The sequence below is a fragment of the Spinacia oleracea genome, chromosome 2 (assembly GCF_020520425.1).
Source record: "Spinacia oleracea cultivar Varoflay chromosome 2, BTI_SOV_V1, whole genome shotgun sequence".
Lineage (NCBI taxonomy): Eukaryota > Viridiplantae > Streptophyta > Magnoliopsida > Caryophyllales > Amaranthaceae > Spinacia > Spinacia oleracea.
In genome coordinates this window covers 35,859,015-35,875,069 of record NC_079488.1, presented here as the reverse complement: position 1 = coordinate 35,875,069, position 16,055 = coordinate 35,859,015, and the positions used below count along the sequence as shown (strand labels likewise).

Genomic DNA, 16,055 nt, shown 5'->3' with positions numbered 1-16,055 from the left:
AAAAATCAAAGGATGGTTTCCCTTTTCCAAAAATCAAAGGATTGGTTTCCCGTTTTTCCAAAAAAGAACGATGTGTTGGATTTTCCTTCGTTTTACGTCCTATAAAAACAAGGGGGTTTTCTCGTTTAGCTAACCCTAAAAATGAGAGTCTTTAAAAACGTTTTACCTTGTGATTGGGTTTGGCCATGCCTAGTTACACTTTATAACTTTGATTTCGAAAACATCTTAGATACTTCCAATGACAAAGTGAGGGAGTTTCTATCAGTTAACAAATTCCAATGACACGTGAGGAATGTGTTAACACTTCACGTGATGACCCTTAAGTCAAATGTTATCACTCGGGGGCTCGTGAGACCCTCGCCAAACAGGTCACATACACCATGGCTTGTATGACGCACTCCGTCTAGTACTTTGACCATCGTCTCATCCCGAGACTCAGTCAAAGTGGGGGCTAACTGTAGACACCTACTTTTGTCCCCATTCTTGAAAGGGAAGGTTGGATGATGAGAACATAAATCTCTACTTGGCAACGCATCTCCTATAAAATAACGGATCTCAATCACCCCTTTCATTTCTGTCAAAACTGCTATTTATAGAAACCTTCTAAGAATAGTAACTGTCGTCAAAGGTAGTTGTTAAAAGTGGCAAAGTCATAAAAGATAGAAACCTGTCAGAATTAGGTGTTGCACTCCAACATAAATCCTAAAAGAGATACAATTTGCATTCCTGGTATAATTCGAAAATAAGAGTTACGTATTAATTAAAATCCTAACGAACCTAGAGTTCGTAACGGGCCCGGACGCATTCCGTCATAAAGTTAATACGCACTAAAAGACTCAGATAAATCTCAAAAGCTCCGTATTCTAAGAGTCCAAATCTGACAAAGAAACTCGGCCCAGATCCCATTTTCAACGCCTGGATCTGGGCGCCGAAATCTTCGGCGCCCAGCCCTGGGCGCTGAAAATGCCTGGGGCCGTTTTATTTTCGGATTCTTTATGGATCCGTATCTTAAAATCTATCTTTCCACACACCCTTTTCCTATAAATACAAGCCTCAAAACCGACGTGAAAAGACAATTCCATAACCTGAGTATTTTCTCTAGCCTTAAGCCTAAGCCTCACGCTGCGAAATTGATCCAACATTCTGTCGCAATCGACCCAAAAGTCGAATAGAACGCATCCTACCCCTTGCAGCTTGATGAATTAAGCCTAAATACTGGAACATTGTTTAGAAACCCGAGATTCGTTAAATAAAAGGAGAAATAGCAAAGCCAAGTGGTTAGTTTCCTGAGAACCACAACGCACCTCTCAAGGGTGCGTTGTAATGTGTCCCTTGTATGATTTAATCGCTTTCATCACCCTTTTATAAAATTGTCAAACTATTAATTTGATTGATCTATCACGCCTAATAAGATAATACCTTGGACAATTGAATTTCATGCTAGGTACCTTAAATCAATCTAAATAAGATAATCACGATCGATTTAGTGTTATGTGTTGCATATTGCTAAAATAAATTCAGAATAGTTTAATAGTTTAACGCATGTCCCTTCAATTATTTATGCTGAGCTAGTAAGGATAACCTGCCTCTGGAGTATTATCGATGAGCACTCCTCTCGGTAGCTACAGTCCCCCGAACTCTCAATCTCTGCCTTGCGGGTGTACGTTGAGCGATCCCCACACCAGAGATCACAAGGGAACCTATGGCCATCGTGGTCGAACATAATTGCACTCCCTTTATGTCACGACAACCGGGTTTTGTCAGTTTTTCTCATTCTTGTTAAAAACTGAATGGCGACTCCTATATTACTAGTCGATTGGGTGTAAACTCACAGGAAATCCAATTACACTTGATCTGACGACGTCACGCCCACGAGGGACGAGGTCATTCATTAGCCTTGTGCTTTTTCGACCCCCTCATAGGGCTCAAAAGTTTCCACCTTAAAGCCCAAGAAGCAGGGCTGGACCTGGGTATTCAGGGAAACCAAAGGGACAACCTTTAGTTAAAGAAGCCCACCAACTCCGGCCCAACTTGCTAAAAGGCCTCTTTGACAAAAGGACACGTGGCCCTTATCCAACGGAGCACGCCTCCCATAGATAGGGCGAGGGATCATCTCCGCAAAAACCCTAGCACTATAAATAGGGCTCAGATCCCAAGGAAAGAGATCAATCAATTCATTCCCACCAACTTAGCATTAACTTTGCTCTGCCCTCTCTCTACCAATTACTTCTCTCTCTCTAGCATATACTTACTTAAGCATCGGAGGGAATATTCCTACCGGAATATTCTTGTTTTTCAGGTTGCTAGAAGTTCGTGCCAGGTCATACTTGATACCTCCGAGGAACGCGTGACACGTCATCACCGGAAAAGATCCCACAACATTTGGCGCCGCCTCTGGGGAGGTACAGTGTCATGGCTGAACTTCAATCTGAGCGCGGAAAACCCCATGACGAAATGGGACTCCTCGTCAGGGGAGGGACGTTTAAAAATACGTCCAACTACCATTGTGACGCAGCAACTAGCCGGCATGCCTCCGTGAGGCCCGTGCAGCACTTGTTGAATGATCCCCATCAAGATATGGCAGATGAACGGCAAGAAGGGTTTCAGCACGTCCTTCAAAAAGAAATCACTAGGTCCCTCCACGAAGCCAACCCCGGGCATGATAATGGCAGGATGATGGAACCTTTATCAGAAGATCTCGACTCACCCATGAATGGACGCACCCTGGAGAAGGAGAGTCGGCATGTAAAAGAGGAACGTCCAGGAAGACGGACGAAACAAGCTTCGCAGAAGAGTGGTGAAACTCAGGGTCATCAGTCTCTCAAGATTCCTAGAAGGCCACATGAGAGCGTCACCTTGAGAAAGAATGACCGCAGCACTGAGGTGAAAAGAAGGCGAAGGAGGTCGTCAAATAGAGGCTCCTTTATGTTCAACACGGCTATTGAAAACATTCTCTTGGCTGAGGGACCGAGTCTGGGAATAGAACCGTCCACCCGACGACTGGCCACCTCCAGCCAACAGGCCCCGTTCTGTGCTTTCCACAAAGATGAAGGACACGACACCCAAAACTGTCGGATGTTGAGGAAGATATTAAGTCATCATGCGGCTGAAGGACGCCTCCGCCAGTACATTGACTTAAAAGATGCAGACAAAGGAGTTATGGTAATATCAGGGGGAATAGCTGCAGGAGAACCATGTAAGGAAGGACGGCAAGCAGGTCCATCTTATCTTCGCCCCGCACAGATGAATTTACCCTCTGTAGAAATTTCCAAAGACGATTACAGGAGGGCGGCAGCACCATATGAAGATGACCCTCTGGTTCTAGAGATAAAGGTGGCTAATCTCAGAGTGAAGAGAGTACTGGTGGACACGGGGAGCTCGTCCGACATAATCAGTCTGCACTGCCTGCTGAGAATGAAGCACGATCCTGAAGCCATAGAAAAAGTATATGGGCCCTTGGTAGGATTTGGGGGAAGTATCGTTCGTCCAATTGGCTCCATCTTACTCCCGGCCTCCATTGGAGTTCCCCCAGTGACCAAAGAAGGCGTCATTCTGTTTATAATTGTAGCAAACCTCACCGCATTCAATATCATGCTTGGCCGTCCAACACTCAACGACCTAAAAGCTGTACCTCATTTACTACTGGTCAAGTTCGTAGGAAGTAACGGACGCGTTGGGTCCCTCTATGGAAACCAACAGCTGGCCAGGGATTGTTACTTATCGATATTAAAGCCACCGGCCTGGGGAGCCTCTCCGAAGGGGAATGAGCAAGCTAAACCTCTGGAAAACCGTCGTAAAACCCGAGAGACACTAACAGAGCACAATGCAGAAAGACGACCTGAGCCAGTGGGAGCACATTATGCTATAATTCTGGACTTAGCGGATCCGTCTCGAACAGTTCCCATTGGGATTCCCCCTGACGACCCCATGTCGACAGCATTAGTGCAGCTGCTCCGAGAATACAAAGAAATATTTGCCTTCACGGTAGAGGAGATGCTAGGCATTGATCCGGCGGTAGCCGTGCACAAGCTAAATGTGGATAGCGCTATAAAGCCAGTACGGCAGAAGAAAAGGAATCATGGAGAAGCAAGAAATTTGGCCGCGGCTGCTGAGGTTAAAAAGCTAATAGAAGCAGGCTTCATACGTCCATGTCAATACCCAGACTTGGTGGCCAATGTAGTACTGGTACGCAAGCCCAATGGGACATGGAGGATGTGTGTCGATTAAACCGATCTCAACAGAGCCTTCCCCAAGGACAGTTTCCCACTGCCGAAGATAGATCGACTCGTCGACTCAACAACGGGGCATGCCATGATGAGCTTCATGGACGCCTACTCCGGATTTCACCAGATCCCTTTGTGGCCCGAAGATCAAGAGAAGACGTCATTTGTCACAAACAAGGATTGTACTGCTACAAAGTAATGCCGTTCGGTTTAAAAAATGCCCCAGCCACCTTCCAACGGTTGGTGAACACGGTTTTTGCCAAGCAATTGGGGAGGAATATAGAAGCCTATATCGATGATATGATTGTAAAAAGCAAGCAAAAAATGGATCACCTCGACGATTTGCGGGAAACCTTTGAGACCCTCAGGACATACCAAATGAGACTCAATCCAAAGAAGTGCATATTCGGGGTATCCTCTGGCAAGTTCCTTGGCTTCTTGATTGATGAAAAGGGCATTGAAGCAAATCCGGACAAGATACACGCCGTCATTAATATGACGTCCCCAAGGACGGTCAAAGATGTGCAACGCCTAACTGGATGTCTTGCCGCCTTGGGACGATTTTTATCTAGAGCTGAAGATAAGTGTCATTACTTTTTCGGTACCATAAAAAAGGGCACCCAATTTGAATGGATGCCGAGGGAAGAGGCCGCCTTCCTTCGTTTAAAAGAACACCTGCACACTCTCAGGAGAAGTTCTGTATCTGTACCTTGCCATCTCAGAGTACGCTCTAAGTGCCGTCTTGCTTACAGAAAGGGATGGGACACAACTACCTGTCTACTTTGTCAGCCACATGTTGTAGAATGCCGAACTCAAATATCCAACTGTTGAAAAATTCGGTTTCACTCTGTTCTTGGCTAGTAAGAAGCTTCGTCCATACTTCCTGGCTCATCGGCTGATAGTCTACACAGATCAACCTCTAAAGCGGCCATTACCAATCTAGAAGCGTCCAGAAGAATGCTCAACTGGGAAATTGAGCTTAATGCATTTGATATTTCGTATGAGCCGCTGAAGGCAATAAAGGGACAGGAATTTGCTGACTTCATTGCAGAACTGACCAAGCCACCCTATTTGAAGAATGAAAAAACCCAGTGGGTAGTCCACGTGGACGGCTCTGCCACCCAAAATGGGTCGGGAGCCGGCATTATCTGCGAATCACCAGAAGGGGATGTTTATGAATATGCAATGCGTTTTAACTTTCAGGCGTCAAACAACGAAGCTGAATACGAAGCCTTGATATGCGGAATCCAGATGAGAAAAGCAGCAGGGGCGACAGACGTCCTGGTTTTATCTGACTCACAGTTAATCGTCAGTCAAGTAAAAGGAGAATATGAGGCCAAGGATGACGCCATGATAAAATATCTGGAAAAGGTCCGCCAGGAAGTTCAGCAGCTATCTAACTTTGAGATACAACATATACCCCGGTCTGAAAACAACAAAGCAGACGCTCTATCCAAACTAGCAAGCTCAGCGTTTTGCGGTACGCCACGTCATGTGTTTTGGGAGGTAAAACAGCTCAAAAGCATTGACGCCTCGAGGACAGACATCCTAGACCGAACAACCAACTGGATGGATGATATTGTTAATTTCAAAATGAATGGACTACCCCCTGATGATCCCAAGCAGGCAGAAAGATTACAAAGGAAAAGTACCTGGTTCGAGATATGCAATGGGACTCTATACAAAAAAGCTTTCTCGCGGCCTCTTCTTCGCTGCGTAACCCCCGAGAAGGGGCATGAAGTACTGGAAGATCTTCATCAAGGATTATGCAGCGCTCACATAAGAGGGAGGGCTCTGGTAGAAAAAGCCTAAGAACTGGATACTATTGGCCCACTCTCAATAAAGACGCTCTTGACTTGGTTAAGCGGTGTGATAAATGTCAACGATTTGCTCATCTAATTCGACGGCCAGCACAGAGACTGACACCAATCACCAGCCCTATTAATCGGAAATTAATTGATTAATAAATTTTCGATTTTTCGCCCTAAAATTATGAAATTAATATGTTTTATTAATTTGTCATAGATTTTAAATTAAAAATTTTAAGTTTTTTATGAAAACGCTAATAAACGTTGCACGCACAAAGCAAAGGATGCTACGTGTTACCCTTAAGGGGTGTTGTATAGTGCGGGCACGCGACAACGAGCAAGGGAGCTCGTCGCCTGTGCGGTACGAATGCAGAGAGCAACTAAGGCATGGCGCGCGCACGAGGCAAGGGAGCTTGGGCGTGTGTGCTGTGTGCTGTGTGCTGTGTGCTATGGGCGAAGGGCGATGGGCGTGGTACATGACGAGGCGCGCGCGCGAGGGCGAGAGCTGGGTCGCCCAACGGTCGCTGCTCTGCGCACCAACGAGCGCTGCCTCGCCACGAGGGCTTGCTTGCGCCTAGCGAGCAAGCACTCCTTCGGTAGCTGCTGCGATGCATGCGGGCGAGCAGGCTGCGCGCAAGCGTGGCTTGGCTTGCTGCGTTTGCGCGTGGCTGCTGCTGTGATGTGTCATGGGCGTGCGATCGGTCGTGCACACGATGGGGCTTGGGCGCAAGCCCAAGTGCTCGTCGTGTTACGATTGAGTCGTTTTGAATTTTAATTTGAAATTATCAGTTCGGAAATAATTTTAATTAATTTTAAAATTAATAATTTAAACTGTTTTCTCGGATTTTAATTTTGAATATCATAATTATTATAAATTTTAATTTATACTAATTATTTTACTAAAATTAAACCTTGAATTAATTTAAATTCATTTAATTAAACTGAAAAATAAATTAAATAAATGGATTCGGTTATAATTTTATATGAGCTTTAAATTTTAATTAAACTTGTATGTTTCCGGTTATACTAGAAATACATTTTTTCTCCCTCCGTCCCGGAATACTTGACCTGTTTTCCTTATCGGGCCGTCCCTTAATACTTGACCTGTTTCTAAAAATGGAAATATTCTAACAATATTAAATTATTTCTCACTCCACCCCTATTAACCCACCTACCCCCTACTCCATACAAAAAATAATTAAAAATTCAACCCGTACTCTCCCCCAACCCCACCTCTTAACCCACCTCCCACTAACTACATTAAAATAATACCCCACTATCAACTACTACCTATTAAATTAAATAAGTCAATTCAAGTCCCATAAACTCTGTGTCGGTCAAACCGGGTCGAGTATTCCGGGACGGAGGGAGTATGTTTAAAATTAGTAAAGCATATAAAGTTATTGGTTTAAGTGGGAGCAATTTTAGTCGTAAACTCTTGATTAGGTCTACAAATCGTTTAAGGTTAAACAACTTGATTAGAATTAATAAGGACTGAATAATTGGTAGATTATTGGTGCCCTTGATTAATTGCTGCAAATATTTATGTGATGCATAACATGTTTTACTAACCAGCTATGTGGGCCATTCATGATAATGAATGGGTGAATGGTATATAATGTATATGTACTGTTTTGCAGGTTATGAAGTGACTATTATGGCCCAAATAGGATAGAAAATATGGTATGCGTACCATTAATTTAAATGTAATTGGTCTAATGCACCAAATTTGTTTTTCAATTCAAATATGGTCTACGTACCATCAAATAGTTGTAATTAGTTTAATTATAGCTGATCCTATTTGGAGAAAATGGCGCCTCCCACGGAGAAATTCAAGACGAAGTTTCCAACCATTTTCAAGACGGACTTTGAAGTTGAAGCTTTAAGATAAAGTCGGGCCATACTAGATCACACTTATCTTATGCATGCTTTAAGTTATTTATTGATTTAAATATGTCTTAATTATGCATGAGATTATGGCTTGATTATGTTGCATGATTAAGGATTTTAGTTCACTTAAAATCTAACCAACATAGTAAGAGCCTTAAGTTCCAAACATAAAAATTGAGTTAAAAGGTGCCGTGCCAAAATAACACTTACTTGGATAACCTTTACACCAATCTAGTAATAGTTTTACGCTCAGCGAGGTGTTACTTATTGATCCTAAAGGGGTAAGGTACACAAATAATTGTGAGTACATGTTAGTTTTGGTGAAACTCAACGATATAAGTAAGGAGTCCTTTTATGTCGTGGCAAAATCGATAGGTTTACCTAATAAGTTCTTAGACGTACCTATTAACCAAGAGTATTTTTTAGACTATTAGCAAAAGGATTTTGCTTACCTAAAAGATTTTAGAATTGAGTCAAAATACATAATGTGCTTAATTCTTCAATGATTTTAGGGTCTTGGAATCATTTTCTTCACACCTGCCGGAACAATAAAATCGAATAAAATGCTAATAACTTGTTTGAATTGCATGATTGCTTTAATTTTCATGTTATTACTCATGATAAATGTTTATACTTTGCATGCTCCAATGTATGTTTTAATTATTGGTTATAATTAAATATCTTGTACTGCAATAAACCCTTTTAGAAAGGTAACGGTAAATTTCCTCGATTGGTAGTGGATTAGGAAATGCACACTTGTCCCTAAGGACAAGTGGGAGACTGAAGGAAATAATTCCCTTGGTCCAAGTATGCATTTAATGCTAAGTCTAATAAATGCACACTTGTCCCTAAGGACAAGTGGGAGACTGAAGGAAATAATTCCCTTGGTCCAAGTATGCATTTAATGTTAAGTCTAATAAATGCAGTTTATTTTTAATTAACAAGTTAATAATTCAGTGAGATCAAGTAAGGTGAATGCCTAGCTAAAGGCCGCTTCAGTTCAAGTGGAACTAATGATATTAATCCACTGCTTACTCTTGACTGAACCCGTAGGGTCACACAAATAGTACGTAAACGGATCAAGTATTTAATGGCATTAAATACTCCATCTATGGATATTCGGAGTCGACGGGTCTTGGTTTCAGTGGGAGCTAAGATCGTCAAAGGCAAGTAAATGAATACTCCGGAAACGATGATATTACCGGAATTGACACAAAAATCACTGGATTGGGTTGAGTAACGAAGAAACTGCCGAAAAACTGCGTACATATAATTAAATAAACGCAATTTGCAATTAATTAACAATTACTAAAATTAATCACCCCTTTTTAATTCTTTGCAAATTTGTAAAATTTAACCATGTTAAGCAATTTATAGATTATGCAAATAATAATAGGCTCGTGAAACCACTGTTAGGTTATGATACATATGAACAACATAAATCATGCGGAAAAACCTTAATGCTAGGATACATATTAATTGCACATAATCATATAATTAGTTTAGGATGCATACGCTTTGTAGCGTGCCCTCCCTAGCTGCGCCCGAACCGAACAAGAACAAGTCTTTAGGACTCCAAGTATCATCCCTCCGTAGAAAGTCCACAGCACGTCCGGATCCGCCTTAAGATTGACCAACTAGAATCGCCCTTAAGGTACTACTTATTTTCGGCTAAATAGGGCAAGTGTTATGGCTGATTTTTCTGCTTAAAAATCCTAGCTTTGAATTCTTGAAAACTTGTATATGTAAATTTGTGAACCTAGGCACATATTTATAGAGTCATGGAAAAGGATTTAGAATCATATTAGAATACCAATTAATTTAATTAGAATCCCTTTAGAACTCTATTAAATAAATTCTATCTACTAGGATTAGGATTTAATCATAGAACGAATTCCAATAGCTTTAGGATTCGTATCGCACACAACCGCACACGAGCACGAGCACCGCACAGCCCGCGCAAGCCTCACGGCCCACACGAGCTGCACAGCTCGCAGCCCTTGAGCATTGCTCGCACGCGCGCCATGCTGGGCCTGGCCTTGTGATGGGCCTGGCGTGGCCTTGCTGCGTTGTGTTGATGCGCATGGCTTACTGGACGCAGGCCTGGCTTCGTGTTGGGCCTTCGTCTAGCAAGTCTCGTCCGATGCTAATTCGTACGATGCGCTTCCGATTAAATTCCCGATTCCGGAATTCATTTCCGATACGAACAATATTTAATATTTCCGATTCCGAAATTAATTTCCGTTTCGAACAAATATTTAATATTTCCGTTTCCGGAATTATTTTCCGTTTCCGGAATTATTTTCTGATTCTGATAATATTTCCGATTCTGACAATATTTCCGTTTCCGGCAATATTTCCATTTCCGATAATATTTTCTGATACGTACCATGTTTCCGTTTCCGGCAACATCTACGACTTGTATAATATTTATATTTCCGATACGATCCATATTTCCGTTTCCGGCAATATCATCGTTTCCGGAGTATTCATTTACTTGCCTTTGACGATCTCAGCTCCCACTGAAACCAAGATCCGTCGATTCCGAATATCCATAGATGGAGTATTTAATGCCATTAAATACTTGATTCGTTTACGTACTATTTGTGTGACCTTACGGGTTCAGTCAAGAGTAAGTTGTGGATTAATATCATTAATTCCACTTGAACCGAAGCGGCCTCTAGCTAGGCATTCAGCTCACTTGATCTCACTGAATTTATTAACTTGTTAATTAATACTGAACCGCATTTATTAGAATTAACATTAAATGCATACTTGGACCAGGGGCATTATTTCCTTCATCACCTTCATTTACATGATACCCATTACTAGTCATTGTCTTGTCAAACTTATCATGCCATTGCTTAGGCGCTTGCTTAAGCCCATACAATGACTTGACCAGTTTGCAAACTTTGTTTTCTTGACCTGGAACAACAAAACCTTCAGGTTGAACCATATAAATCTCTTCATCCAAATCACCATTCAAAAATACAGTTTTCACATCCATTTGATGCACAACAAGATCATGAATGCATGCAAAAGCAATTAAGGTTCTAATGGTTGCAATTTTAGTTATAGGAGAGTATGTATCAAAATAATCAATGCCATGTTTTTGAGTAAAACCCCTTACCACAATCCTGGCCTTATACTTGTCAATGGATCCACATGATTTCAGCTTTTTCCTAAAAATCCACTTATAGGTGATGGGTTTGCAGCCTATAGGCAGATCAACCGATTCCCAAGTATTGTTACTTAGGATTGACTGAAGCTCGCTATCAATTGCCTCTTTCCAAAAAACTGCATCAACCGACCTCATTGCCTCTTCATAGGGTCTAGGATCGTTTTCTAGAATGAATACATACACAAAATCATAAGTAATCAAGAAAGGTTCAGTTAGAAAAGCAGTAACGAAATCATCACCATAACTTATTTCCTTTCTTGCCCTCTTGCTTCTCCTTGGCTCTAAATCAGATTCATTATTAGTAGTGGAAGAAGAAGCAATGGGAAAAGCATTAGAAGTGCTAAAAGATGGTACATCATTACTAATGCAAGAGATCTTTAAAGGAAAGGTGTTTTCAAAAAATTCAGCATCTCTTGCTTCAATAATGTTACCACTTGCATAAGAGTTGTTAGTACCCTTAACTAAAAAACGAAAAGCAGCACTTTGATAAGAAAAACCAATAAAGATAGAATCAACCGTTTTGGGACCAATCTTATCCCTTTTGAAACTAGGTAGGACAACCTTTGCTAAGCACCCCCACACTTTCAAGTATTTCAGGTTCGGTGCTCGACCTTTCCATAGCTCATATGGGGTCTTGTCCAACTTCTTGTGAGGCACCCTGTTCAAAACATGACAATCAGAAAGAATAGCTCCCCCCCACATATTATCAGGAAGCCCAGAACTAATAAGCATTGAATTCATCATATTTTATAAAGTTCTATTTTTCCTTTCGGCAATTCCGTTTTGTTCGGGTGTGTAAGGAGCTGTTGTTTCGTGAACTATACCATTATGTTCACAAAACGCCTTAAGAGTGTTAGGGTCATACTCACCGCCCCTATCACTCCTAAGTCTCTTGATTTTCCTATCTAGCTGGTTTTCAACTTCAGCCTTGTACTTGAGGAACATCTCCTCGGCCTCATCCTTAGACTTGAGAAGATAAACCATGGTGAATCTAGAGCAGTCATCAACAAAAGTAATGTAATATCTTTTACCACCCCTGCTTTAATAGTTTTTAAAATCCCCAAAGTCACTATGAACAAGTTCTAGTACATCTGTCTGTCTATCTATTGATTTAAAGGGTTTCTTTGCATATTTTGCTTCAACACATACTTCACATTTTGCAAAATCAGTTTAAGAAAAGCTTGGAATCTGTGAGGGGGTCGAAAAAGCACGAGGCTAATGCGTGACCTCGTCCCTCGTGGGTGTGACGATTCTTTTTATTCAATCAAGTGTAATTGGATTTCCTGTGAGTATACACCCAATTGACTAGTAATATAGGAGTCGCCATTCAGTTTTTAACGACAATGAGAAAAACTGACAAAACCCGGTTATCGTGACATAAAGGTAGTGCAATTATTTTTGACCACGACGGCCGTAGGTTCCCTTGTGGTCCCTGGTGTGGGGATCTCTCAACATACACCCGCAAGGTAGAGATTGAGGGTTCGGGGGACTGTAACTACCGAGAGCAGTACTTCGCTCGTCAATAACTCCAGAGGCAGGATATCCTTACTAGCTCAGCATAAATAATTGAAGGGACATGCGTTAACTATTAAACTAATCTGAGTTGATTTTAGCAATATGCAACACATAATACTAATTCGATCGTGATTATCTGATTTAAATAGCATTAAGGGACCTAGCATGATAATCCGATTTCCCAAAAATATTATATTTGTTAGGCGTGATAGAACAATCAGATTAGGTTAGTTTAACAGTTCATAAAAAGGGCGAGGAAATCAGTTAAATCATCAAAAAAGGACACATTACGACGCACCCTTGAGAGGTGCGTCACGGTTCTCAGAAAACTAACCACTTTGACTTTGCTATTTCTCCTTTTTATTTGACGAATCTCAATTATGGGACAGGATACGTTCTGTTCGATTTATGGATCGATTGCGACAGAACGCGTGAACAATTTCGCAGCGTGAGGCTTAGGCTAAGGGTTGGAGTCAATACTCCGAATATAATTATGTGTTGTGTGTTGTGTTGTGTTGTGTTGTGTTGTGTTGTGTGTTCTTTTCACGTCGAATTTAGGGGTCTATTTATAGGGAAGAGTTCGTGGAAAGATAGAATTGCAGAGTTCTATTCCACAAAGAATTAGGAAAAAACACGTACCAGGTATTTTCAGCGCCCAGGCCTGGGCGCCGAAGATTTCGGCGCCCAGAGCCAGGCGTTGAAAATAGGGTCTGGGCAGTTTTGTTTTGTCAGATTCGGATTCCTGAAATCCGTAGAGTTTGAGATTAATTCGAGTCTTTTAGCGCGTATCAATTTTATGACGGAATGCGTCTGGGCCCGTTACGAACTCTAGGCTCGTTAGGATTTTAATTAATACGTAACTCTTATTTCCGAAGCATATTAGGAATAGGATTCTCGCAGTTTTCTATCTCATTTAGGATTTATGTTGGAATGCAACACCTAATTCTGACAGGTTTCTATCCTTTATGATTTGCCACTTTTAGAAGCTACCTTTTACGGCAGTTACTATTTTTAGCAGGTTTCCATAAATAGCAGGTTTTGGGTGAAATGAAAAGGGGAATTGAGATTCGTTTATTTTATAGGAGATGCGTTGTCAAGTGGAGATTTATGCTTTCATCATCGAACCTTTCCCTTTCGGGAATGGGGACAAAAGTAGGTGTCTACAGTTAGCCCCCACTTTGATTGAGTCTTGGAGTAAGACGATGGTCAAAGTATTAGACGGAGTGCGTCACACAAGCCATGGTATACGTGACCTGTTTTGCGAGGGTCTCATGAGCCCCCGAGTGATAACATTTGACTTAAGGGTCATCACTTGAAGTGTCGACATATCCCTCACGTGTCATTGGGATTTATCAACTGATAGTATAGAAACCTCCTCACTTTGTCATTGGAAGGATCTAAAGGTGCGTAGAAACTCCCCCACTTTGTCATTGGGAGTAGCTACAGAGTTTTTCGAAATCAAAGCTGTAAAGTGTAATTGGGCCTGGCCAAGCCCAATCACGAGGTAAAATGTTTTTTCAAAAAATTCTCATTTTCAAGGCTAGTTAAACGAGAAAACCCCCTTGTTTTTATAGGACGTAAAACGAAGGAAAATCCAGCACCCTTGTTTTTATAGGACGTAAAACGAAGGAAAATCCAGCACCCTTGTTTTTATAGGACGTAAAACGAAGGAAAATCTAGCAAAAGTTATCGCTGCAGCGACTAAGGACCTGCGCGGTTTAATGGCGCAGACCCCGCCGGCTAAAGATGGCGAGCCTGTTCGCTAAGGGTGGACACCCCGTCCGATAGAAGTGGACGAATCTGTTTTGGAAATTTGAAAATAAGGACCTACGCGGTTTGTGACGTAGACCCCGCCGGCTAAAGATGGCGAGCCTGTTCGCTAAGGGTGGACACCCCGTCCGATTTTGAAATTTGTTTTTCTTTTTTGAAAATAAGGACCTACGCGGTTTGTGACGTAGACCCCGCCGGCTGAAGATGGCGAGCCTGTTTTAATTTTGAAGACTTTATTTTTTCGAAAACTGAGGACCTGCGTGGCTAGTGACGCAGACCCCGCCCCGCTAAATGTGGGAGAGCCCTGTCCGCTAAGGGTGGACGCTCCGCTCGCTGAAGGTGAGCGAACCTGAATTCGTCTTTTCGATTTGGGATTCGCGTGGTTCGTGGCCCGATCTTCCCCGATTGAGGTGGGCAAGTCCCTATTTCTTTTGTTCATCGTGATTTCTTTTGAGAATTTCTTTTGTTTATTCTTGTAAGAGCGAATTCTTTCGAGGGATGCTCGGATTTAGTTGCAACCTGAATGTGGGTTGACAACGTGCTTAGACGGACCATTGTCTCGTGGTCATCATCTTTTCATGGTTTTGAGCTAGTCTTTTCGGCTCAATCTTGCCACTACCTGGGTCCTTGATTAGGGGACTATATATAAGTGTCAATGGCGACCTTTGTCTTGAGGTCGTAAACCGGTTTTATTTTTTGAGACATCCAAACACGGGACTTTGTACAGCGTAGTCTGGGAATATTGTTTTAACTTTGCATACTTTTTTTTTTGAAATATATATTTTCTTTCGAGCCCCCAAGCATTCGTGCTTGGCGGTCATTTCTTGTCAAAGAGGATCTTTGGGGATACGCATTTTGTAATGTCCTTGATCGTGTTTTGGGATCGTGCTCGTAAGTGCGAGCGATCTTTGTAGTGGTGTGCTATTCTTGACAAAGTCGTGAGGTGCGACTTTCAGTAAGGAAATCGATAATTTTCGAGTCAAATGGATGCGGCAGGGCCCAATAGAAATTAGGGCCTTTTTTGAGCCTGGATTCATTTTCGGCGCCCAGGCCTGTGCGTCGAAATAATTCACGCCCAGGTGGGGCGTTGAAAGTGTTGTTTGGGCTGGTCTTTTGATGACATAGTTGGCCTCTTGTTCATTCGCTTATTTCACTTAGAAGTTCTATGTATTCTCTTTTCTTTTATTTTTTCCTTGTTTTTAGAACGTGATGATTTTCTTGAGAAGCCGTAGCCGATTGGTGGACTACGGTGCTTGTCGTTTTGGGGGCGATTATTTTAAGGAACTATTTCTCTTTAGGGAGTACAATTATTGCTCTTTAGGGCGTACAGTTGGGCGAGTCTATATGGCCCGAGGAACATACCTTGAGGCGTAAGACTTTGATCGCTCTTATATTTTTTTTGAACGTGTTCGTGAATGATGATATGTGTGTGCGAACGAGCGTTCATAGAATGGCCGTTGTGTGCGGTCCATTAATCAGATTGCTTGAATTGTTTCATTTTTTTTTTTGAGCAACGACTGATTTTGAATAGTTTGCTTAGAAGCTTGATAGGGTTCAGGCCCATTCATGAAGTGGGCTCAAACATCGTGCCCTTTCGATTGTTCAAACATTTGCTTCGAGATTTTTTATTTATTTTGCTATGGTTGTTTCGTAGCTTGGAGCTTCCAA

General features: G+C 42.0%; 1 protein-coding gene across 1 annotated transcript; it reads left to right on the top strand.

The window, feature by feature from the left end:
- The first annotated feature begins 4,547 nt into the window (after positions 1-4,547).
- Positions 4,548-6,035, top strand: LOC130467348 (uncharacterized). Its single transcript, XM_056835837.1, has 3 exons — positions 4,548-4,998; positions 5,092-5,237; positions 5,301-6,035. The coding sequence occupies exons 1-3, from the start codon at positions 4,548-4,550 to the stop codon at positions 6,033-6,035; spliced, it is 1,332 nt and encodes a 443-aa protein (XP_056691815.1).
- The last annotated feature ends 10,020 nt before the right edge of the window (positions 6,036-16,055 follow it).